Below are 27,016 nucleotides of genomic sequence, written 5' to 3' on the forward strand. Positions count from 1 at the left end.
GTGACAGTGGTGTGGGTTAACAGGTCGTTCATCATAGGACCCTTCTTTGAAACGCACTGCTCAGTAAATGGGTGGAAAATGACTACAGTGAATGCGCAGCGTTATTTAACGCTTCTGCGCGAGAAGGTCGTGCCATGTTTGCGTGAAAGAGATGCGCTTTCTACCGTCACGTTTATACAAGATGGAGCAACTAGTTACACTACTACTCCGGTCAAGGCATTCCTGATACAGACGTTCGGGGAAGACAAAATCATTAGCAGTCGTTGCAGGTTCCCATGGCCTCCTCGGTCTCCAGAAGTGACACCGGCAGACTTCTGGTTATGGGGATATTAGAAATCCCGGGTGTATCGATCCGGTCCATCCAATCTATCGGATGCGATCCGCCTTTTTGTGAGAAATCCACAAGTAATTGGATTTGGAGAATTCGATCTCTAAATTATTTTTCGTTAGCCATGTAAATGGCAATAGGAGAAATAGCCTTCTTCATTGACGTCACAAACTCCGTGCGGAAGCCTTGTGCTATAGGGCCTCTAGGTCAATTCATCGCCCTCAACTTGTCGCGGGACAATTCGTCGCGTTCAATTTGTCGCAGCGTCAATTCGTCGTGCTACAAACTCGTCACGGTACAAAGTTGTAGTGAAGTCATTTCGTCGCAATGTCAATTCGTCGCGACAAATTTGAATTGCTTTAAAATTCATATGTTTGTTGTGATCTTATAAATAGAGTAGTTGCTTTAGGCTTAAAAAATGGAAATTTTTTTCTCATTTATTTGGAAATGTTCCCCCTCCCATCTCTGTTTTAATTTTTAACAAATGAAGGAAAGTATTCATTGAAGTCATCGAGGAACATATATTGGAACTTACACCAAGAGATAATAAATTGGGATCCAATAAATTTTTTAAAATTTAATTTTCACCATATAAGCAGCATTTTTGTCGGGATTTCCATTTCTCGCTGTGAGGGGTGTTGGGGAGCACACCAAGATAATAAATTGGGATCAAATAAATTTTGAAAATTTAGTTTCCATCATATAGGCCGCGCTTCTCGCTTTCTGTAAGGATTTTCATTTCTTGCAGTGAGGGGTGTTGGGGGGTGCACATCGAGATAATAAATTTCGATCAATGTGCCCCCCCCAGCACGATTTCCGTAATTCACTATTAAATGTATCCATGCTGAGAATATACCTTTAAGGAATTTTTTATCGACAATGTATCTAAGTTTTATGTGTAACAGCTGCGAAAAGTCTTATTTTCAAATTATTTTTTTGCAATGCAATGTGCATTTCAAATCACTTTGTATTATCATACCGAAATAACATTCAAACACTCCGACCATAGGCGCCAGGAACTGGGGACTGATGCCATTTGATCCCCCAATAACTCATGAATATACAATCCAATGCACCATTTCGCCTTCTGAGTACGGATTTGAGTCCCTTATATACGGAATGTGAATGGCGATTTTCAGCCCCCTCCTCAATGTTTAATTCATGTCAGCACCTTTGACTGGCCAAGGATGCCGGAAGTGTTTGGAACTTGAGTGGGTTCTTGTCTTGATCTTTTTCAAGTAGGAAATTTTGATTTCTGAATCATTTCTCTGGGTGCTCAACTGCTCATACCCATTCCATAAAGTACCGTGAGCGCAAACAGCATCCCTGTCTCTGACACCACTGCAAATGTCAATCGATTTTTTTTTTCAACTCTAAAGTAAGAACTCTAAAGTGCGAAGACCTCCGCCTGGCAGTGGAGTGGTTAGGGAACTAGCTTCTCGCTGTGCAGGTCTGGATTCGAATCCCGGTTCAGGCATGGATGTTTACTAACCCTAACAAATTCCCTTTACGGATCATGCTGATCCCTTGGGAATGCGTGAGGATCACGTTATTTACGTATTTAAAGATCACGTATTTAAAAGAATGAAATAAGACTTTTAATTAGCCCATTGTATGTAACTTCATGTACATGACACTCATACGGCTCCAGTCAACGATTAGTAAAAATTTCTCCTTACAACACAAGTGGATTAACATTAACAGATAATACGGGGTGATTATAAAAAAACTATCCCGACATATGGGCCCCTAACTATCATACCATTCACAGAAACTGAATGGAATTTTGGCATAAGGTATTTTGAGGTATGCGCTCAAGAATGATATGGAAAACAACAGTGTCACTCTAACAGTTACGGTTACAGTGAGAAAATATCAAATGGCAACACCAAGTTTTTTGTATTGGAATCTCCATACTGAAAAACACTAAATAGCGTTGGAATGGCACCTGTAGCACGAAAATCCCCGGAGCTAGGCAAGGAAAAAGTAAAAAGGACTTTGCCGTGCACCAGAGCATTAATGTTCGTTTCATTCGTCACACCGTTTCTTCGATCCCAGCCTGATTAGTCCTCCACGAGGTCATGTGGAAAATTTGTGAAACACAATAAAATGCTTTATTTTATGCTGCTTCTCTGTCCTTATTGGTTGTCCTCACTTTTAGCCTATCTACCGCCGGTGATTTTCATGCTACAGTTGCCGTTCGAACGCTATTTAGGGTTTTTCACAATGGAGATCACATTCCAATACAAAAAACTTGGTGTTGCCATTTGATATTTTCGAAATTTTCTCACTGTAACCGTAACTGTTAGAGTGACACTGTTGTTTTCCATATCATTCTTGAGCGCATACATCAAAATACCTTATGCCAAAATTTCATTCAGTTTCTGTGAATGGTATGATAGTTAGGGGCCCATATGTCGGGATAGTTTTTTTATAATCACCTTGTATATGATTATTCAGAGTTATATTTCCTAGGTAGGGAGGGGGTATGCGGGCTTTATCCCAAGATCACAAGTTCAAGTGAAAGGGCGTGACCAAAATTGAGTAATTGGTGATTAAGAACATGAATTAGAAAGGAAGAAGAGAGGCAAGGTTTGAATAGCCCACAGGTAGGAAAACTATAAATCCGCTCTGATTATAGCCTACATTTACTAGAATAATTTTAATTTTAAAAACAATCCGTATCGTACATATAAAAAACACTCAACAATATCTAAACCTTTATTTATTTTCAGTGCTTTCGAGTAACATTTTATTTAAACATTTATTTAACGTGAATATCGCAATAAAAAATCAGATGATGATTGACATGTTTGAGAGATGAAAAATAACAAGTGATTGCTATTTTAAACTATCATAATTTTTTTCTCTTTTTAACGATACGTAGGACAAAATTTCAATTTATTGCAATTTAAAAATTGAATTCAAACAATTTAATTTAAAAAGTACTACATTATTGTCATCCGTATAATCTGTATCTCTATTTTATGATACAACTAAAACTCAAATAAAGAAAATTAATAATAGGCTAATTCATTTTCAATTGCATTAGAAGTTTTTCTAATTTCGGAACATGAATTATGGGGGAAAAACTTTTAAACACACACGCAAACCAACATATCATTTCCACGTTCGGTTTTGCAATATTCCACGTTTTTGCCAACAGAAATATGTAGAATAAGCACACCAACCTTGTACCAAAAGCTCAGACGCTAATGATAACTGTGAAAGTATTCAAACAAGCCAACCAAAGATATGCGACTGATTATAAACATAAGATTAATGGTTATATTATATCTATGCAACTGGCCCATAGTCTTTCTTATTGGTGATTACATGGTTTTTGTCGGTGCTCATCCTGTGGGCAATATGAAAACTTCATCGAATAGTCATTCATAAACGCTGTACATTTCTACCCTTGATCTGCGCCCAATTCCCTTCGCTGTGAGAAATAGAAATCCCAACAACAGCGGGAAGTGCGGCTTATACCGTGAAAATTAAATAATAATTTAATTGAATTATTAATTATTTCAGGTTCTTATGGAGATACTGTAATGGTAAATGTAGGGGGAGAAGAAGGGGAAGAAACTCTCGAGCTCATGGGGCAGATAGAAATTTACCGTTAAAGATAGGCTCACTTTAATTTGGCGAATATCATGCAAACAGAAATTTTTCCACATGATATTGAAATTTTATCACAGCAAAAATCAATTATTTAATAATTCAAATTTTTATAACTGAATTTTCAAATATAATTACATTTTTATATGCAGTTAAATTTTTAAACGTAATTGATATTGTAATTTTAATTTCGATGACCTTTCCGCATTGACAAAAAATAATTATTTTCAGTAAACTGCGTGTACACTTTTGTTCATGTTTTTTTTATTTCACGTGTAAGACAAAACCCACATACAAGCTCGCGTGGAACATGTACAGCGAAGATTCGACGGTTCGACGAATTAATTCTGCGCTGTGATATATAAATTGACGTCACGACGAATTGACACGGTGGCAGCCTTGTACCGCGACAAATTGAGGCACGACGAGTTGAGCGCGACAAATTGACCGGTTACGTGCTATAGGTGATGTTGCTATAGCCCGCTTAACCCCTCCCTGTAAATACACTACTGGCGAGATCCAGTGCATAAATGATTTCTTCTTACTTTTAATGGTCAATGTTCCCAATTAAAAACATCGATTTTATTAATCATAATAATATTTTCTGTGCATGAAAGCACTTGATTTCTTTCGCTGAAGGTGGGAGATTCCAAACTTAATTTACAAAGCAAAAATTTCAATCATTTCAACACATATGCTATCAATTTAATTTTTTAAATCACGTACGTTTAAGGCCGGTATTACACTATAAAAGTTTGACAAAAGTCCTATTATAAAACTTGAAAAATGCAGCCAATAAGGTCAACTGTTGCATTTTCTAGAATGTAACCAATAACTTTATTGGTTAGATCTTTCAAGTTTTATAAAATGGATTTCATCAAACTTTTATAGTGTAATACCGGCCTTAGGAAGAATAAAATTCTATTTTTTTAGCGGTATTTCAATAGACACGAGCAAGTTCATATAGCATACGGGAAATTTTTTATATTAATACGCCTAAACTGAAAGGGAGAATATTGTAAAAGTCAACATCACATAGACAGCAACAAAGCATCCATTTGTTTAAAAATAATGAAAACACGCAAAAAGATACTGATTGCAGAATGAGTTTATTATATATTAAATACTATTTCACTCAAATATTAACTTATTTAAAATATAAAAAAAATCTCGAAAAATGCTTTTTTTATTTACAAAATATATATATGTGATTTGTCTACACGTTGATCATAAAAATTTTTTTTATAATAATTACAGAATAAGATATTCAGAGATAAACAATATTCAAATTACAACTATAGATGGCGCTTTCACACTTTTTTTTATCCGTTAAATGTTACCAATCGTTTCAGTAAAAAAACCATGTACTACGGTCATATTATTTTTTTTTTATTACATCCTTTTTTTTGCGTACTCTGATAGGTCACTGCAGACCCCCCCGCTCCCATTATTGGAGGCTTTCACTAGTTCTGTAATTATTTCTTGCATTAATTCTGATTTTTCACAAATTATGAAAGAATTTTTTCCGTTGGTTCTGAATTTTCATCAATTCTAGAATTACTTCTTTCATCAATTCTGAATTTTCATTATTTCTGGGATTATTTCTTCCATCAATTCTTAATTTCCTTCAATTCTGGAATTATTTCTTTCATCGATTCTTAATGTCCATCAATTCTGGAATTATTTCTTCCATAAATTCTGAATTTTCATTATTTCTGAGGTTATTTCTTTCATAGATTCTTAATTTCCTTCAATTCTGGGATTATTTCTTTCATCAATTCTTAATTTCCATCAATTCTGGAATTATTTCTTCCACCAATTCTGAATTTCCATCAATTTTGGAATTATTTATTCTAAAAATTCTGAATTTTCATTATTTCTGGAGTTATCTATTTCATCAATTTTTGAATTATTTCTTTCATCAATTTTTGAATTATTTCTTTCATCAATTTTTGAATTATTTCTTTCATCAATTTTTGAATTATTTCTTTCATCAATTTTTGAATTATTTCTTTCATCAATTTTTGAATTATTTCTTTCATCAATTTTTGAATTATTTCTTTCATCAATTTTTGAATTATTTCTTTCATCAATTTTTGAATTATTTCTTTCATCAATTTTTGAATTATTTCTTTCATCAATTTTTGAATTATTTCTTTCATCAATTTTTGAATTATTTCTTTCATCAATTTTTGAATTATTTCTTTCATCAATTTTTGAATTATTTCTTTCATCAATTCTGAATTTCCATCAATTTTTGAATTATTTCTTTCATCAATCCTAAATTTTTATTGGTGCTGGAATTACATCTTTCTTCTAGTTAAAAATTACTTTCGGTACTGAATTTTCATCAAATTTTGTGTTAATTCACATTTAATTGTTTATTTAAACTTTTTTGTATGGATATATCTCAGCATTCTCCTTCATTCTACAAGAATGGGCGCCGATTCCCCTCCCCAACAAAATATATAAAATCGTGGAAGTGGGGAGGGAGTACTAAATATTTTTGGTGTCCAGAAATTGTTGAGACGCTTTTGGCCTTTCTATATATAGTTTTTGCATCGGGCCCCGCGTCTGGTAAGGTTGGCCCTCCGGATATCATTGCGGCAACGCACATAGTTTTTTAGAACAAAACTGACAATTAAAGAGTCGGGACAGGCCCGTCATTTAGGGCCCCCCCCCCCCGGCTTTTGAAAATACACTAAAAATGGTATATATATATACAAATATATACATACATACATACATACATTGAGTACATATGCTTTGCCCCCCCCCCCGGAAAAAGTTGAAATGACGGTCCTGGGTCGGGATTCAGATTTATTCTGTATATAACAGAATAGAATCCTGTTTTGATCCTTATAAGCGGTTGCTTCTTACAACCGGAACATATTTTTGTAGTGATCTTTCGAACATTGAGAGGGAAAGTTCTTAAAATGGCGACAACAGGGCATATCGTTTTCTTTTGTTGCACATATATAGAACTCTATCTAATCTACGGGAGATCCTACAAGGTGTGGGATATGATCTCGGGAGCGACGATAGAGAGTAGGGAGAACATCTACAGCTGGGATGAGTCTCGCCAGCGCCTGGTTGTAGACCATCCCGCACGGGTAAAAGGCTTATACCGGAGGGACAAAGACTTTTGAAAAGTCATAGAAAATAGGATTTCTTTGTCAACAAATTTTCTAAGTACTGTGGCGTAGCCGGTCAATTTGTCGCACTCAACTTGTCGCGCTCAACTCGTCGCGCTCAACTCGTCGCGCCTCAATTTGTCGCGGTACAAATTCGTCGCAGTGCCAATTCGTCGCGGTACAAATTTGTCGCAGTGTCAATTCGTCGCGCCTCAATTTGTCGCGGTACAAATTCGTCGCAGTGCCAATTCGTCGCGGTACAAATTTGTCGCAGTGTCAATTCGTCGCGGTACAAATTTGTAGCAGTGTAAATTCGTCGCGGTACAAGTTTGTCGCAGTGTCAATTCGTCGCGGTACAAATTTGTCGCAGCTCCACTTCGTAGCTGTACAAGTTTGCCGCCGTGTCAATTCGTCTTGACGTCAATTTATATATTACAGCGCAGAATCAATTCGTCGAACCGTCGATTCTTCACTGTACATGTTCCACGCGACCTTGTATGTAGGTTTTTGTCTGACACGTGAAATAAACACATGAACAAAAGTGTACACGCAGTTAACTGAAAATAATTAATTTTTGTCAACGCAGAAAGGTCATCGAAATAAAAATTACAATATCAATTACATTTAAAAATTTAACTGCATATAAAAGTTTAATTATATTTGAAAATTTCAGTTATAAAAATTTGAAATGTTAAATAATTGATTTTTGCTGTGAAAAAATTTCAATATCACGTGGAAAAATTTCGGTTCGCATGATATTCCCCAAATTACAGTGAGCCTATCTTTAATGGTAAATTTCTATCTGCCCCATGGGCTAGAGAGTTTCTCCCCACCCCCCTTCGAGAGTCACCAACATTTACCATTACAGTATCTCCATAAGAACCGGAAATATTTAATTAATTAATAATTCAATTAAATTATTATTTAATTTTCACCGTATAAGCCGCACTTCCCGCCGTTGTTGGGATTTTTATTTCTCACAGCGAAGGGAATTGGGCGCAGATCAAGGGTGGAAATGTACAGTGGTTATGAATGACGATTCGATGAAGTTTTCATAATACCCACAGGACGAGCACCGACAAAGGCAATGTAATCACCAATAAGAAAGATGACTATGGGTCAGTCGCATAGATATGATATAACCATTAATCTTATGTTTATAATCAGTCGCATATCTTTGGCTGGCTTGTTTGAATATTTTCACATAGTTTTCATTAGCGTCTAAGCTTTTGGTACTGGGGGGGGGATGAAAATCGTCATTCATTCCGTTTATGAGGGACTCAAACCCGTACTCAGGAGGCTGAATGGTTCATTGCATTGTCTATTCATGAGTTATTGGAATGGGGGCTTCAAATTTCATTAGCCACCAGTTTCTGGCACCTATGGTCGGAGTGTTTCAATATTATTTCGGTGTGATAATACAAAATGATTTGAAATGTACATTGCATTGCAAAAAAAATAATTCGAAAATAAGACTTTTCGCAGCTGTTACACATAAAACTTAGATACATTGTCGATAAAAAATTCCTTAAAGATATATTCTCTGCATGGATACATTTAATAGTGAATTACGGAAATCGTGCTGGGGGGGGGGGCACATTGCATTCCCCAACTTCCTCGCTGAAAGAAAAGGAAATCCCTGCAGAAAGCGGGAAGCGGGGCCTATACGATGGAAACTAAATTTTCGAAATTTATTTGATCCCAATTTATTATTTGGGTCAGCTCCCAACGCCCCTCACTGCGAGAAATGGAAATCCCGACAAAAAGTGGGAAATGTGGCTTATACGGTGTAAATTAAAATTAATAAATTTATTTGATCTCAATATTTTATTTGGGTGAGCTCTTCAACGTCCCTCACTGCGAGAAATGGAAATCCCGACAGAAATGCGGCTTATATGGTAAAAATTAAATTTTAAAAATTTATTGGATCCCAATTTATTATCTTGGTGTACCTTCCAATGTCCCTCGATGACTTCAATGAATACTTTCCTTCATTTGTTAAAAATTAAAACAGAGATGGGAAGGGGGAACATTTCCAAATAAATGAGAAAAAAAAATTCCATTTTTTACGCCTAAAGCAACTACTCTATTTATAAGATCACAACAAACATATGAATTTTAAAGCAATTCAAATTTGTCGCGACGAATTGACAATACAGCGACGAAATGAGTCTGCGACGAATTTGTACCGCGACGAAATGAGCCTGCGACAAATTTGTACCGCGACGAGTTTGTAGCACGACGAATTGACGCTGCGACAAACTTTTTTTTTATCAACAATATTAAAAATGGTCTATTTCAAGTGAAGAATCAGTTTGGCATCACATGATTCTTTCTGAATCACCCTGTACATCAAAATCAAGGAACGCCCACTTTGTTACACTTTCATCTTGCATAAGGAACACAAACTCATAAAAAAACCGAATAAATATTTATATAATTAAGAAAATTAATATTGTTAAAAGAATATTGTCAAATCGAAATCCTTCTAAAGGAGAAAGTGTTGCCCCTTGAAGATGAAAATACTTGCTCTAGAAGGTGTTGAAAGGGGGCACTGAGCTATAAGGAAACATATAACTCAATGAAAGAAACACTGTTTGATATGTAAGGTGACCATAAGTCCCGTATTTGCCAGGACAGACCCGGATTTTTCTATTTTTTTGGGTATCTCGACAACCATAAGTATTTTTTATGGGCATTGTATAATATTTTATCATGTGTATATATATTGTTTATAATTTTTTGATTGTGTTTTTAATTGGGTTGCTGTATTTTTGAAATATATGACATCCATATTTGTTATGGGCATCTTTTTCTGAGCCACCTCGTTGGGCATTTTGCCTGTTGTGGCGTTGTATTTGTATATTTGTTATGTTTTTTTAATTCACTGCAATTCGAAGGGGCGCTGCGTTTTCTTTGATTGGCGACTTTTCTGACTTTTAGCATGAGTTGGCGACTTTGCGTACTTTTAGCATCATTTTTGGCAATTATTGGCAATGTCCCGTATTTCGAAGCCCAATTACACGTATTTTTCTCTAGCAATTATGGTCAGCCCAGCCATACGTATAATATAACACCTAATGTCTATGCACTGCGTCAACGGGATCCAAAAAGCCTAGCAGTGTCCTGTATATTACATCATATTTTAGATTTTTGAGTACAATAATACAATATTTATACAGAGCTTTTGGAAGATTTTTCAGTGAGGTATTAAAACTGTGTTGGCAACATCAAAGCAGAGAACGAGGAGGAGGAGGAGTTGAAGCTTGTTGTTGTCAAACAAGTGGCCAGATCTAGAATTTCGCGGTGTTATTAAAAAGCCATTGATTTTACGTTTTCACCGACTTTCGTTTTTAAGAGATTTTGAGGCAATAATTTTCTTCAGGTGCATATTTTTATCCTCCTTCAACACAATTTCTTTTGATCCCATTTTATTTTCTTATAAGAAATTCCATAATTTTCAGACATTACCCTGGATTTTTGCCGGTGCATAATACAGTAAAACCTCGATAAGTCGTCACCTCATGTGATCGGAAAATTATGACGGCTTAAGCGGAGTGACGACGTAAGCGAAGTGCCGTCAGTTTTAATGTGCAATATTGTGAAAATCTTATAAATTTGAAATAATATATCTTATTAAAATATGAATCATCAAAATTACAATATTAATAAAATGTATAGATTGCAAAAGAAAAAATAATATAAATTTTTTACCTTTTTGGATCTCTTATTACTGAACTTATTGTGGTAAAATATACTGGTACAGTTTGACTTATACCAGTGATTTTTAATTTAGACTAATCAGAGCAGCTGTTAAAATAGTTAGCTTTTCTTCACAACAGAACTATTGCACAGTCATTTTACATATAAATGAATTTTAATTCAAGTGTTTTAATTAATCAGTAGTTCATAATACAACGATCAGGTAATCTCAAACACAGGATCCACTTTTGACTTGGGGGGGGGGGACAGGGGAAATTAAACTTTAGAAGACCTCAACTTTGGAAAGAATATCTGGTTTTTCAACAAAGATGTTGTGTTTCAATTTGAAACACTAATTTAGTGGGGCCTATGCAGAAATCAAGTCTAACTCGAACAACCCCTAACGTTTCAAAAACCTTGGTCAGCAAATGAACTTCCCCAGCTTAACTTTTGTTGCTTAAAATGCTCTGTTTTGGTGCATAGGCTTGTATGGTGACTCCTAAGAATATGGCAGTGCTTTTAACAAGCTCTTTTTAATGGGAGCCATAAAAATAATCTGTTCCTCTCTCTCAAACTTTTTCATAGTGACGAGTTAACTGAAATTAGCGACGAGTAAACAATAATTCAATACAGGGTTTAAGTTACGGTCACATTTTTTGCAGAATGTGAAAAAAAAATCATAGAATGTAAAAGAAGGTAGCCACTTTCGCAAAAATGCATACAGGAGGCACGAAACGAGTAGACATCCAACCATCAATCATTGCATTAACATTTTGCTTAAGCTTCTCCCCCCCCCCCCCTTTTTTTTGCAAAACAAATTTTTTATCCAGCTTAAACACTGGTTTAATAACATTGTTGTCTTTAGCCCATTCACATGTGCAAATATTGCGGCAGCATTGGGAGTTCTAGCACCCGCTTTTAACAACTTTTATCCTTCGTAAGGAAAGAAATGATACATAATTATTGGTGAAAATTCTTGAAGCGGGTTTTAAACCTACTTTTTCTATTTCCCATGTGAACAGGGGAACAGATGCAGTATAATCTAGATCCATTGACAAATTTTTTTTCCTGCCCCGAACACTTCCAACAGCCCGAGGAAAAGTCGCTGAGTCCGTCACTGACTACAGACGCCGAAAAATAAAAAATAAACCAGCGTAGTAAACATAACAAAAGTGAAAACCACACAAAACAATAATATTACAAATAATAGTACAAATAAATAATCTCTGTATGAAAAAAATAAAACCGGGACTCTCTTCGAATTAATAAATCGATACAGCATAAGTTTCTCTGGGTATCCAGACTCTTTTAAGAATTCCCTCTTAAATAAACTATGGTTCTTCTAGTAGTAAAAATAAATATTCTGCATTAAAAAAATAAAACCCGGAATCTCTTTGAAAAATAAACCGATCCAGGCTTTAAAATAATAGTAAACTAAAATAATGGTACTTCTTCACAACACTGAAAATGGAAGGGCAGAAGTTACAAAAAAATAAGAAGAATAAATATATTAGAAAAATACAACCGACTGAAACATAACCCTAGTAAGACAAGACAACGATACGTTTAGACAACAGAAAACGAAATGATGCTATTTCAAATACTATTACGCAAAGGGAGACATCATTTGAATAGCCTGTATTAATAGCACCACCTGAAATGGAAAATCCAAAAAAATTACATTAACCTGGCACCATTATGCCTGCCTTGGTGACTTACGGCATCCTTAGCAATCTGGATTATACTGCTTTGGCAGTCAGAATTATACTGCATCTGTACCGAATGGGGCTTATGAAAGCTGGAAGAGGCAGAAGAAAAACGACGACTTAGCCAGAGTGATGACTTATTAGGATGATGACTTAATGAGGTTTTACTTTATCTACAATCAAATAATATACAGTGAAACTTCTCTAAGTCTGCCAGTTGGCATTCCGAAAAAAAGTGGCAGCCAAATAAAAGTTGTACAACAGTAGATAAGAAAAAAGATTGTAAGGGATGTGTCGAAATTTAAGTTTCCAATGGCACAAAAAAATCTCATGCTCAGTTTATTTACAATGCCCAAAAACAGACAAATAATATGCAGAGCTGTAGCCAGCAAATTTATTTTAGATGGGGAACAAGGAGATATAACCATACATTTAACCATGTTATGCCATAAAAAACAGTATTATCTAACATTTCATTGGGGGCAGACCCCCCATAGTCTACCTACGACCTTACATATATGGTGAAACTTCGCTATAATGGTAAATCCCGCCAAAATGACACTTTTTAAGTCTTGTTTGGAAACGACTATAGCCTAATATTCAAATTAGCAAAATCACAACCACACATGCTCTGCAATAAACAAAGAGCTTTTGTCGTTAATTGGGACCTCTATCAGCAAATTCAAATTATAAAATGGAAAGAATATGACCCTATTTTATGTGCAAAGGCGAGTCTAAATTTTTATCTTTAAACTGACTTCAAAATTAACATTTGGAGAGCCCTTTGCACATATGCAAATTTTGCAGATGGTCAGGAAAAACAATTATTAGATAGGTCCCAGTTTTGAATTAGTTACGAGAGCTATATATATATGATATGGTTTTATTATGAGAGAAATCATCTTAGTTTGATTATCCAGCTGATTTGGATAAAGTGCCCATTGATCCAAACACTATGCCCAAATGAGAGTAAGGGAAATGTCTCAGTTGGATTGATTTTCAAGTTATATACTATGCCAAACAGAGAAGAATTATTTAAATGCCCAGAATTTTGTTTTTAATGGAAAAAAAAATTTGCATCAACTGTGAAAAGTTAACATATGGCCATTTTTGTAAATGAGAGGTTCATTTATTCATAATTTTTCATGCACAAAAATGAGTATTCAGACAGACATTCTGCTTGTTTTGACACATCGCAAGTGAGGGACGATCTCAATCCAACTTCATCTGAGTGGAATTTAAAACCTGTTTTTTCAGCTGCATAAAGGAAGAAATTATGCTACAGTTAGATCTTTTCTTTCTCCTCTTCCCTTTGTCTGCTGATGAGAGAGTAGTAAAAAAAGCAAGAAGATTGCAATATCACGGCGAATGTTGCCCTTTGAGAAGCTGTAAAGCATTTTTACCTAAACAGCTGAACATCATTCAAATAAAAAGTGTTAATTATAATTAATCAAAAATTATTTATCTTATATTTTATTGATGGATTGTGAATATTAATTGCTACAGTGACGATCTGAATATTTAATTATTCTTATTTTTTATGTACAGAAATGAGTAGAATGCATCATGGTTTGACTGTCGGAATTCTAACTGGTATGAAGTTATTAATTATTTGCATCATATAACACAACTTACTATAGCCTTCTTTCATTGTAATTATCATTTACTACCTGAAATATAGGGGAAATCAAATCAGAATAAGTTATCATCTTATAGAAAAAAATTTTACTAAAGAAAAAAAATATTATTCAATGATTCAAACCAAAATGTGTGTGTGTGTCTTCTCATGGACATTTCTTCTTATATTTGATTGGTTTTCTTCTCATATTTACACTTTTTTAGTTTAGCTTTTCTTATGAAAAAGTGGCCCCCATTGTCTCTCTCAATGTCAATAATGTTGAGGTTCTTCATATAATTAAAGTAGGCTAGTACAATCAAACTCTCTGACAACAGACGAGACATTTAACATTTGAAATTTATTCAAATCCATTGAAAAAACAGGGCGCGGTAGCCCGGTCGATAAGATGCTCGCCTAAAGTACCAAAGGATGTTTAGAGGTGTCGCGAGTTCGATACCCAGTTCGTCCTTGTCAGAAAATTTTCCTGACACAGGGGTACAACAAAAAACGGCGACTTGACCGCAGCAAAAATTGCTACCGCAGGGAGTCCCCCATCGAGGGGTTAGCGCACCAACCCCTCGACGAGTATAAAAAACAAGCCTGCCGTTCGGAATCGGCAATAAATTGTAGGTCCCGGTCTAATTAGCCCTCGTGCGCAGAAAATGACCGTGGTGCAACAAAAATGATCAAATGATCAAATTGAAAAAACATAATGGGTGAAACATGAAATTTGTGTGTGCGCATGCATGCGTCCATCTGTCCCAACAACTCTTCAAGTTATATGTAGGCCTACGTGCATTTACAGTCAAACTCAGTTATAAAGACCTAGGTTATAGCATCAATAATTGGTGGTCTGGACTAATTTCCATAGAGAATAATGTTAATGAACCTTGCTGATAAAGTCAATGAAAACATGATTATCTTGGATATAATGCCACATTTCTCGTCATTTTTGTTTTCATTTTTATGACATTTTCATCTAAGTAATTCTTAGAATTAAAGCTCAACACATTTAGGCAATGTTTCTCTACTGTTCTATTATACATAACTCTGAAAATAAAATTTGTATTACATGTTTCTAACATATGGGACATTCCTATACTTTGGCATAATTTTGTGCTTCCCGATTTTTTTTATGTACAAAATGTTTTAGTGAAACTTATTTTAATTCAAGTTATTCACTAGAATTAGGGGATGAAGGTAATTTGCATAACTTATAAATCATATTATAATGAATACGACTATTAATATAAATGTTCATCTCACACACTTGCATGTACGTTTTTTTTACTAATTTTAAATCACTGAAGATCTGCTATAGCACTGTATTTCTGGCCAATGGTTACTTTATAAGCACTAATTGGCAAGTTCACCCAAAATTGGCTAAAGTTTTGGCAAGAATTTGTGATATCCTCTATTTATTATCTCAATCTATATATATATAAAATTGATTTTCTGTCTGTCTGTGTGTCTGTATGTATGTTCTCTATACAAATCTACAATTTTAGATTGATCGTCGCCAAATTTTGCATATATACCAAATGAGACCCGACTTAAACGATAGGCTACTTTAAAATTTCGTCAGAGTAGGGCAAATGCCCCAAATGGGCAAAAAACTGTTGGGCAACAATAGTTTTTCGACCTCAACAATCACTTTCTGAACGTTTACTTTGGTTACCGTGGTTCCGTGGCAATGCGTTTCAGACGAGTGTATGCCTTTACAACGGTTTGTCACTTCTTTAGTTCTGTTAGTATATGCATATGTATAATAATTTATGCTTTTATAATGGTTTGATACATTTTACATTTTCAATCCTGCCAGTAACGAGGCTTTTTGAATAGACATCATAATCATCATCAGCATCACTTTCAGGGTCAAGAAAGGGGTGATCCTCATAGAAATCAGTGTTAAAATTGCCGATTTTACTGTAGAAATGCTGAAAAAATGCTGAGTTTTCTGTCACATCAATAATTTAAAAAATTGTATTGAATTCTAGATTTCTGAAATATCGAGTTCGCTGAGAGGTATACGAAGTCTGGGAGATTAAATATTAAGTAATTAGCTGGACCTACTTTCGAGTTGGACATTCATGCAATAACATTGATTTCAACTTTTTATTTATATCTTCTCAAGCATGAAAATTAATGTCTCTGTATTGTCTTTTAATATTGAACTGCATATATTCATAGTTTAGGATGTTTTAAAATTAATTATGGGCCCGTAAAGTACATCGAAGAAATTCCACAGCTTCAATTAAGCATTTTTGAAAGCTGAAACAGGCAGATGGATAAGTTTGGGGGGGGGGGAATCGAAATACCTAGCGCTCCTTAAAAAAAGGAAGAAAAATATATTCGTTTCTATGTTTCTTTAAATCTAGATTTGTTTATTTCATGAAGTCGCCATATTGGTTAACACGGTTTGCATGTCCCTCAAAGAAAGAGGGAGATATCACATGATCCAAACAGCCTCATTGAAGAAATCCCGGGCAGCGCCGGGTATTATAGCTAGTTTCCTATATTTTTATCGATAAAATATGGCCCCTTAATTCATAATGAAATAATTTCATGAACAGAATTTGATTGCATCTGACTATACATTTTTTTTCTTTCAAAATAGATCTTGAAAACGTCAATTTTGGTTATAACGACAACATTTTACAGAATCTTTGAAGTCATTATAACCGATTTTGACTGCATGTTTATACTTCTTGCCTATTATAAATTTTCATATTCTGCTTGGGAATTACTGAACAAGGCCATTTTAACTGCAACCTGAGCCTGTGGGCAGAGTAATGCACTTTTTTTTCTTTCTTTCTTTCAAACTGAGCACACCTCAGATCTATCGCCATGGACAATTTACTACCTAGGGAGTTGTGCCGGAAGTGTAAGTGTGTGTGTACCTAACAGTGTGAGTGAGCATCTAGTGTTGTGTCTGTTTTTCAGTGCTACCATCTATATTTCAGAAGTGAAGAGAGTTAAGTGTTATTTAATATTTGTAATGTTTGTAGGCTTGTTGCTCTCTGTGGCAAGACTTTTTAAAGGGGAGATCAGCTCACATTCATGCCTTGAAGTTGGGAACCACAGAAAACCAACTTCAGCCGACCACCACTGTGGCGATGGTGTGGTTCAAACCCGGGTTCTCGTGATGCAAGTCTGTCACTATGACCACTTGACCATCACAGTGGCAGAGTAATGCACTGAGGTTCCCTACAAGTCTGACACACAATTGATGTTAATTTGCTGTGCAATTCTGTCGACCCCCACTGGACCCACAGTGGTGGTCAGCTGAGGTTGGTTTTCTGTGGTTTCCGACTTCAAAGTGAATGCGAGCCAATCTCCCAGTTAAAAAGTCTCACCACAGAGAGCAACAGGCCTACAACAGTGCAAATATCAAATAATTACTATTTATTCATAGATGGCAGCACATAAAACTTCAAAAAACATGACATTAGATACGCACTCAGTCTGCTAGGTACCCACACACACACTACTTCTGGTACAACTGAATAAGTAGTAGGCTAAATTTCTCATGGCGATAGACCAGAGTTGTGCCCGGTTTGCATGAATGTGCAAATTGTTTCAAATATGCAATGAATTCTGCCAGAGGGTCCTGATGCACCAACAATCCCCGGGCCATGATTGGGTAAGCCCATGCATTTATATCTAGAAATGTATCTTATGATTCTTACAAAAGACATATTTATTAAAATTTCTTTTTATAGCATGTGTAATTATTGTATACTGACAAAAACTTCACTGGTTCATAAAAAATTTACTGGTTTTGGCAGATTAAGTTTGTTTGAAAAAGTTTACTCACAGGAAGTCCAAAAAAATTTGCTCAATTTAATTGCATTTCCAAAAAGTATGAAATTTCAAATCCAGTCAAATAGCAATACAAAGACAGTTTTAGAAATACTGTATTAGCTATGATCTTGTATCAAGTAAGTTTGACTTTAAGGTGTAGAATAATTTGGTAAGATAAGTACTGTATAAAGCAGTGTTTCTCAAAGTGTGCACCAGGGGAGTTGCCAACCTTTGTCAGTGGCATCGCAGCAAGCTGGAGACATTGATTTATATGCCTATTCATGCTTTGATGTGGTTCATTTATATTTGTGTGTGTGGTACTATTCTGTGGAGTTTCAGATGAACCATGAATTGAGTAAGGGGGTGGCAGGTGACAAAAGTTTGAGAACCACTGGTATAAATTATAAATAAGATCTAATTATTTGTTGGATTATTACATAATATGCCTTTATATTGATTTTCTTTATAAAACATTGCAGTTAGTGATTCTTGTTATCGTAAAGAAAAAGAAGATAAAAGTGGTCCCAACATCGCTAAGCTTTTGACTGTTGGAAAATTGTAAGCAGGTTAACAATTTCAACTTTTAAGAAGTTCTTATAAAATGTATGCATGATACCGACTTAAAATGAAAAAAACCCTTAATTAAATTTTAACCATTTAAACCCTTAAATGGTTAAAATCTAAATAAAAAAATAGCAATACCCAACTTTTTCAGAACTTATATGCATAAATGGGGGAAGGGGTGCTTTTTCTCGCTGTAGATGTTTTTTTAACCTCAGGGAGTTCGGTCCTGACTTTAAGGAATATGGGTGCTTTATCGTTTATCGTCGAAGCCAGGGCTGATCTCCCACAGGTTAAAAAATAATATCTAAAGCTAGAAAAAAACCACCTCTCATTTGTGTGGACACCAGGTCTTAAAAAGGTACATAAAGTCCTTGATTAAAGCCTTCATATAAAGCTTGAATTGCTTTATTTGTAGAAAGAGTTAAAACTAACTCTAGAGCCCTGTAAGGCACTGTTTGAGCATAACTATATATAATTGGTATGAATGCAAAAATGTGTTCATGTTGAATGTTCATAAATTCATGGACTAAGCTTTCATCATAACCTGTACTAGAAGAGTGATAGAATAGACACCACTTATTGAAATCATGAAATAATGTTATCAATCTAATGTTGTCACTTGTGAAAAATATGGATAGTATGTATGTTACAACATGGAAAACCGTTGTTATGATGATTTCGATTTATATTATCAATTTTTTTCATGTATTTGAAGCTGAAGTTGTGCCGAAATCTCTCCTATCCCAGGCAGGCAACAATTCAGAGGGCGATGGGTTCTCCAAAATCCTGATAATATGGAGAGAATTGGTCTGTCACGTGAAATACAGGACGATCCTGCAAACCTTCACAATTAATCACCTTTTTTAAGACACCACACTCTATCTGCACCTGCCTACAAGTTATTATCAACCTGCAGACTATATAGAAGGTCTGAGGATGATGTCACTCTCGGCTATCCATATGAAGGTTTTTAACAGCTGGCTGATATGAAAAGATATTTAGGAAAGAGAGAAAATTCTACTTCCTTTGCAGGGAATCGAACCCATGTCTTCTCTCTCTTGCCGGGCGAGCGCACTAGACCACGAAGGCAATGAATATCTCAATTTTTCCTTGAAGTTCGTGTGCGCTGAACAGGACTGTACATGAACGATCAAACCTAATTCAGGCCAGAACTCACAATTGCTGGCAATGACATCAGATGGCGACTTATCCGAAGATGATGTCACTCTCCGCTATCCATACAAATAGTTTAATTTTAACATCTGACTGATGCGAAGATATATTTTGGAAAGAGACAAAATGAGATGCATGATCATCTTATTTGCATCTTGGTTTTATTTAAATATAGTTATTAGTCAGTTACTGTTACCAAAAAACCTGTAGTCCTGATTTGATCATATTAAAAGCCCCATGCACTTTAAAATAAACACAATAATAATATAATGTCTTGTAATTTATATGGTCTTGTATTTAATATGTGTGGTCTTGTGATTTACAGAAATTTCAATGTTGAAGCAATAACCACTGCTGTTGTTCCTGATGAGCTTCATGACATACAAGTAAGTATTTTTATTCATATTATTCATAAATTGATTTTGAATGAAATTTATTTTGAATGAAAAAGTTTTAAAAAATACTAATGCTCAAGTTTTTCTTATGTATATAGCATTAATTAGTTAAAATACTTTCTTTTGTCACAGTTGTTTTTCCTCTAGTATAATATGAAAAAATACTTTTTTCAACTCTCAAACTGCTCCCATCAGAATAGATGATGAGCTAAACAGATTGTTGAATTGCTTGTTGATTATTTTGATGGTTGGAAAAAACAATTTCTTTCACTTATAGAAAGGTATATTGCTGACTATTTGTACAGCTTAACACTAGAAAGACGAACGGGGGTCTTTATGACATTGCACGCTGTTTAAGCTTGCATATCTCTGCTAAAAATAAACCGAACGACCTGAAATTTTTCGACTTTTCCTGAATTAGCATGTTCTTATTGTATACCAAAGCTTTTTTTTGTTATCTTTTTTAACGACGAAGATGCGAGTGGATATACCTAGAAAGACGGAAGGGGGTCATTATGACCCTTCCTTATATCCTAGCACACATTATGCAGTAAATACTACTGCTATCGTCACAACTGATTTCTAAATAGGTTATAATCCTTCTGAAAGTCTTTTTTTGCATTTGACCTTCTGTGTGACCTTTCTTTTCCTACCATTCTTATCTGCAAGTGTCCGTCAGCAGGTGTGTAATTTCTGGTTTTTGTCAAGCATTCTTTCCATATTATCCGATGAATTGTTTGCCTTTGACGTAGAAAATGTGAGTGCACGTGATCATTTCGAACAGTTTAGAAATGGCGAGAAAACGTATTTTTACTGAAGAAGAAATTCTCCAGGAGTTGCAAAGATTAGATGAGAGAAATTCTAGAAGCAGTGATGATGAAAGTGCAGGAGAGCATGAGATCTATCCTATGCCAAACTGTGGAGAAGCAAGTAGCAGTTCTGATGACGAAGATTTGAATCAAAATGAAATTATTTCTCCAATGGTGCATCAGTTGGTACAAAATAGAATGCCATTGAGAAATCAGAAACGTAAAATCGTGAGAAATGATACCTTGTCAAAAAAAAAAGACCTCAGAAACAGTTGCCTATAATAACGAAACTTAATATGGAGTCGACATCGATCAAATGGTGCGATTATACACGACCAAGACTGGAAATCGTCGCTGGCCAATACATGTATTTTCTAACATTTTGGATATGTCAGCGATAAATGCAGTGACAGGAAAAAAATCACTCTGAGAACTTACATGTTGCAGTTATGTGAAGAACTCCGTGCTGAGTATTTTAACTTGTAAAATACAATTGAAAATGTGATAATTTGCAAAAAAACGTATTGATGGAGACAAAAAATGACAGAAATGCTGAGTGAGAAGGAACTGCACACTCAATAAAACACTTCAATCTTGTACGCAATGCAAAAAACCAGTGTACGGCAAATGTGCATTGAAAGAGGTGATTTGTACGAATGCTTTGAGTGCTAGATAAAAACAAAATATATTAACAGATCAGTGGTTTTTTTATTTTTTTATTTTTTTATTATTATTTTTTTTAATTTTAATTAAAACGAACAAACAGCAAATTACAATATACAAATATATAATACAATATACAAATACAAACATATGTTACACGACACAAAACACACACACACATATAATACATACACTATGTAGCCCCAAGGGACTATGAAGTCCTTCCAGCAGGCCTATATGATTTTAATTACATGATTTTGTCCCTCAGCAACAGCTCTTTCCTTCGTTAGATGTATTTTAGTACATAATTAATATGCATTGGTGCAATAATTTATTTCAAAGTGCTGCATTAATATCTGTGTTTTTGATCATAATAAAGACATTGTAATCTGTATTTTTATTACTATTTGTAAGTATCCTCCCCAGACACATATTCCGTAATTTATATTTGAATAAACCCACACATAGAAGATATCTTTCAAGAAGTTATTATCAACTATGTATTTAATTTTATAAATCACTCCTGAATACATTCTGAGTTTTTTTAACATTTTTTCACTATGTATGTTCCATTTTAGGTTATCTTGTATAATTATTCCTAAGTATTCATAATTGAACACTCTACCTATTTCTTCACAATTGCATACTGATATAGTTTGAGATTGGCAGTGAGTGTGTAATTTTACGGGAATTTCTGTACTTTCATTTATATTTCTTTTTTTCGTGCACATAAATTTAGTTTTTTGTGTATTTATTTTTAATTTGTGTTTAATTAGCCAGTGATTTATTTTTGTTAGGTCTTTCTCTGTTCTTTTAACCAAACTATCTGTTTCTGTATCCTCAACATATAAAACTGTATCCTCAACATATAAAACTGTGTCATCTGCAAAAGATATTTAATGTTACCATTTAGATTTAGTTTACTCAGTTCATTTATGTAAATTAAAAATAGTATCGGCCCTAAGACCAAGCCCTGTGGGACGCCTTTTTTAACTTCTTGAAAATTGCTAATTTTTTTCTCTATTATGACAGCTTGTCGTCTAGTGTAGTAGTATGATTTAAACCATTCTAAGATATTTCCTCTTATACCGGCTGAATATAATTTCTCTGTTAAAATGTTTAGGTCCACATAATCAAATGCTCGTTTTAGGTCCAAAAAAACTATTATTGAATATTTATTTTTATTTATTCCATTGTTTATCAAGCCCATATTGATTGGCTGAAAAGAGTTTTTGATGATTCAGGAAATTGAGAAGTTGGTATTTCATACACTTTTCTAGAATTTTTGAAAAAATCGGGAGAATCGAGATAGGTCTATAGTTGTTAGTATCATTGGAATCTCCAGTTTTAAATATAGGATGCACGAGGGAATTTTTTAGTTCAGAATAAAATACGCCATTTGTTATTGAGGAATCCACTAAATCCTTTAATACATCTATATGGTAGTGAGAGATAATTTTCATCATTTTAGGTGTAATTCGATCGTAGCCACTTGCTTTATTTTCTTTAATTTCTGCCACAATTTGTCTCAGTATATGACTTTCAGTTTCGAGGTAGAACATGGAATTTATTGATGTGCTTGAGGAACCTTCTTGTTCTATACAAATACAATTATCTGCGTTTTCCTCATCATCATTTATATTTCTTGTGATAAATTCTTGATTAAATTTATTTGCAAGGTCTGTTGGATTTTCAAAATTTGGTAATATATTTTTTTTCAAATCTTTATTTAATACATTTCTTCTAATAAATTGCCATTGCAATCGTTTATTCTTTTCACAAGCGTTAAAGTTCCTCTGGAATTATTCTTGTTTTACCTTTTTTATATAAATTTTCAAATTTTTATTATAACTTTTGTACTCGTTCTCATATAAGGTTATGTGTGGATTTTTTTTGTTTTTTATATAGCTTTTCCTTCAGGTTTATTCTGTCAAGTATTTCCTTAGTTATCCATTGTTTTTTATTTTTCTTAGGGTAATTTTTTGAAACTTTAGTCCAGAGATTAGTATTTAATGTTATTATATCCAAGAGATGTCTGTATTTATTTTGTACTGAATCATTTTCTGGTATGCAATTGAAATTTATTTTTGATATGAATTGTTCAAACCTTATATAATCTATTTTCGTTATTTCATCATTTTCATCGTTCAAATTCTCTTCCTGTTTTTCTAGGAAGGTTATATTTCCTAATATTGGGTAGTGGTCAGTGATATTAGTGTTAAATACTGTGAAGTTTTGTGAAGTATTTCCTCTTGTTCTATAAAAGACGTGATCTATGCATGTGTGACTTTCCTTTGTTTCTCGTGTTATTTTTTTGTGTAGTGGTTTGAATCCATTTAAGTCCATTATGTCTAAATATTGTGATGTTCCATTAGTTTTACTATATAGATCAATGGTGATATCGCCAACAATTAATATGTTGCTTTTCAATTTTTTCATATTTATTTCTAATTCTTCATTAAATTGTGTAATTGTGTATGCGTGTGAACGATACAAAAGCAAAATATTAATGTCATATTCTGTGAGGTGTATAAACAAATCTTCTGCTGTAGTGAAATTAGTATGTTTTTTTTGTGTTGATTTAATTTTTTTATTTATATACATAATTACTCCCCCTGATCTATTGTAACTTCTAGAATTTGTGTAACAGTAATAATCATTGAGATGTTCATAATTTGATATATAGTAATTGAATTCTTCATTCTCATCTATACATATTTCACTCAAACAAATTATGTCAATTTTTTCATCTAGTGTTCTTAGAAAAATCAAAAGATTGTTAAAGTTCGTTCTAAGGCTCTGTATGTTGATTATTAAAAATGTAAGTGTTCTATTTCTTATGTTATGACACCTTATCACCTTTCTCACTTCTTGAATTTCTTCCAGAGGCCGTTGATCCTCTATCATATCCGTTTCATCAGTTTCTTCAATTTCCATTGTCATTTGAGATTAGGTTCAGTCTCTGTAGTTGATCTTCTGCATATATTCTTAGTGTTTTCGATTTCTCATCTCCCCGAAGGAAAATCTTTCCATCTTTTGCCCAAGCGAATTTATAACCAAGTCTTTTTTTGGCTTGCCTTGCTTCGTAGAACAGTTTTGTATTTTCTGGTGTTAGGTGTTCATTGATGTATACTCTGTCATCCTGAAAATCTGGATTTATTTTGTCAGCTGGTAGACTATCTTGTCGCTTGGCTTTTTCCATCCAGAGATTCCTTGACCTTTCATTATGGAACCTAACAATGATTGGCTTCGGTTTACTAGTGTTTCTCGAAGGCACTCTGTGGGCTTTTTCTATCTCTGTTGTTTCTTGTATTCCCAGGATTGTTTTCATCATTTCATTTATATTTTCTTGCTTTGTTTCTGGGATTCCATTTATCTCTATATTATTTCTCCTACTTCTTGTTTCCATATCATTCATTCTTTGTCTCAAATCCCTTACTTCCATTCTCAACTTTTCATTTTCTATTTTTGTTTTTTTAACATCAGAATTAATCTGTTCAACTGTTTTTTGAATATTTTCAATTTTTTTTCCTACATCCTCCATTGATTTTGATTGGAATTCTATTGCTTTCACAACCTCCTGGACCTCTTTGGTAAGTTGATCTTGTTTTTGAGTGATTTTATTTACTACTAGATCCATGGTCTTTTGCATTTGATATTTAAATGCCTCGAGCATCTTTTGCATTTTTTCCAATGGTTCATCCATATCCTCTTCATCTCCGGAAGCCCAACATGCCTGTTTCCTGCCTGTTTCATCTCTAGTAGCACTTTAGTAGGTACATCTCTAGTAGGTTTCACCCTTTGTTTTTTGTGTTATAACTCTATTTATATATTAAAAATGATATACTGTGATTTGAAACATTAAGGTATCTGAAAATTGCAAAAAAACTATGGGGGTCATTTTGCCCCATCCCGTCTTTCTAGGTATACTCTCGCGATCCGTCTTTCTAGTGTTAAGGGTCAAAAGGAGGACTTTTTTGTAACAAAATATGAACTATACTTAACATTTAGATACTTTTTTTTGCTCAGGTTCTTTCTTCAATTTTTCCCAGATAGTTTCTGTTGTTAAAAAACATTTGTCATAGTGTGAGAGGTTTTTGTAAACCCATATCATAGCAATGAGCTGCCTTTTAAGATGATTGTTTCTAAACAGTTGTTCACACTGCTTCCCCAGTTTTAGAAATGTGCACTGATGGTCTTGATGCTACAAGAGAGATAAATTGATAACACTACATATTGTCAAACCTTGAACCATATTTTCAGCTTCACTGAGCAATTCAAAGTAGATGCCATTTGCCATGCATGTTATGTGCTACAGTTCTGTTTCTTCAAAATTCAAAACTCCACATTGCTGCTCAAACGTAAGCTCTGATTGCATTTTTTGGTTGACTGGAACCTTCTTTACCTACATGAAAGCTACACGAAAGATCAGTAAAAATATTAGTTTCAAAAAAAATTGTAAGCTACCAGCTATAACTTAAAAATATCAATGTAACTTTACTGCTAAAAAGTTGGGACTCTCTCAGGATATTTTTTCATCAGGAGTCAGTGTTATTTAAAAAAAAATATGTAATTACATTTCATTTTCTGAGTTCACACAAATTTGCAACTTGAGTAGGATTTGACTATGTGTCTTATGCTGTGCTCATGCATTATGTGTTTGAACTATCCACAGGTGCATCATTTTCCAAACTGTCTACTCTATTGTACTTATGATTTTATATCACTTAATTATTATTTTTTTCACTTGCATTTGTTAGATAATGTTGTGAAACAATTTTTTCAGGCTATTTTGAAACAATGGGCTGATGAAAAAAGGTTGGATTTAATTTTAACAGTTGGAGGAACTGGCTTTTCTGCAAGAGATGTGTCTCCCGAGGTTGGTTTTTTTTAAATAACTTTAAACATCTAATAAGATTAAAACTAAAATCTAGTCAATCATATATGATTTTTCATAGGCTACAAAAGCTGTAATTGAAAGGGAAGCTCAGTCTATTGCGGCTGCTATGATCATAGGTTGTCAGAAGAAAACTTCATTGTCTATTCTTTCACGGTATGTCTTATAGAACCATTAGTTAACTTTTTTTTTAATTTTAGGAGAAATTTATTTATTATGAAAAAATAATTTATCCTTAATGCATGATAATTGCTTTAATCACTTTTCAAATTAATAAAAGCATAGTCAACTGTGATGAGATTTCTTCTTATTTTATTATTATTAGTTTATTCATTTGTTTTATTTGAGCTAAGGAAGGAGAAATGGTTGTACTTCTTATTTCAAGATTTCACAATATATTAATCCTAATTCCAAGACATACAGCAATAGGTTCAGGTCCTTTTCAGGTGTTCAGGGATAGTAAAGAACAAGTTTTGTGACCTCAACCCTTTTACATACAGGTTTTTAGCAACAAATTTGGATGACTTGTAGTTGAACTAACAGAGACAAATCTCGAGAACTGCTATAATGGTGTACACATGGGAAATAAAAGGAAAAAGATG

General features: G+C 34.1%; 1 protein-coding gene across 1 annotated transcript in view; it reads left to right on the forward strand.

Annotated features, from left to right (window-relative positions):
* The first annotated feature begins 10,315 nt into the window (after window positions 1–10,315).
* cin (Molybdenum cofactor synthesis protein cinnamon) overlaps window positions 10,316–27,016 on the forward strand; it is a 55,337-nt gene continuing 38,636 nt past the window's right edge. The window contains exons 1-6 of the mRNA XM_089246812.1: window positions 10,316–10,468; window positions 14,040–14,084; window positions 18,393–18,471; window positions 19,976–20,036; window positions 26,304–26,396; window positions 26,476–26,570. Of these exons, the coding sequence (XP_089102938.1) occupies window positions 14,042–14,084; window positions 18,393–18,471; window positions 19,976–20,036; window positions 26,304–26,396; window positions 26,476–26,570 (371 nt within the window). The 5' untranslated portion in view covers window positions 10,316–10,468; window positions 14,040–14,041. The remainder of the gene's footprint in view (window positions 10,469–14,039; window positions 14,085–18,392; window positions 18,472–19,975; window positions 20,037–26,303; window positions 26,397–26,475; window positions 26,571–27,016) is intronic.

Source organism: Pholcus phalangioides, unplaced genomic scaffold (genome assembly GCF_987345545.1).
Source record: "Pholcus phalangioides strain wild (caught in Gottingen) unplaced genomic scaffold, Ppha-v1.0 ptg000017l_1, whole genome shotgun sequence".
Classification (NCBI taxonomy): domain Eukaryota; kingdom Metazoa; phylum Arthropoda; class Arachnida; order Araneae; family Pholcidae; genus Pholcus; species Pholcus phalangioides.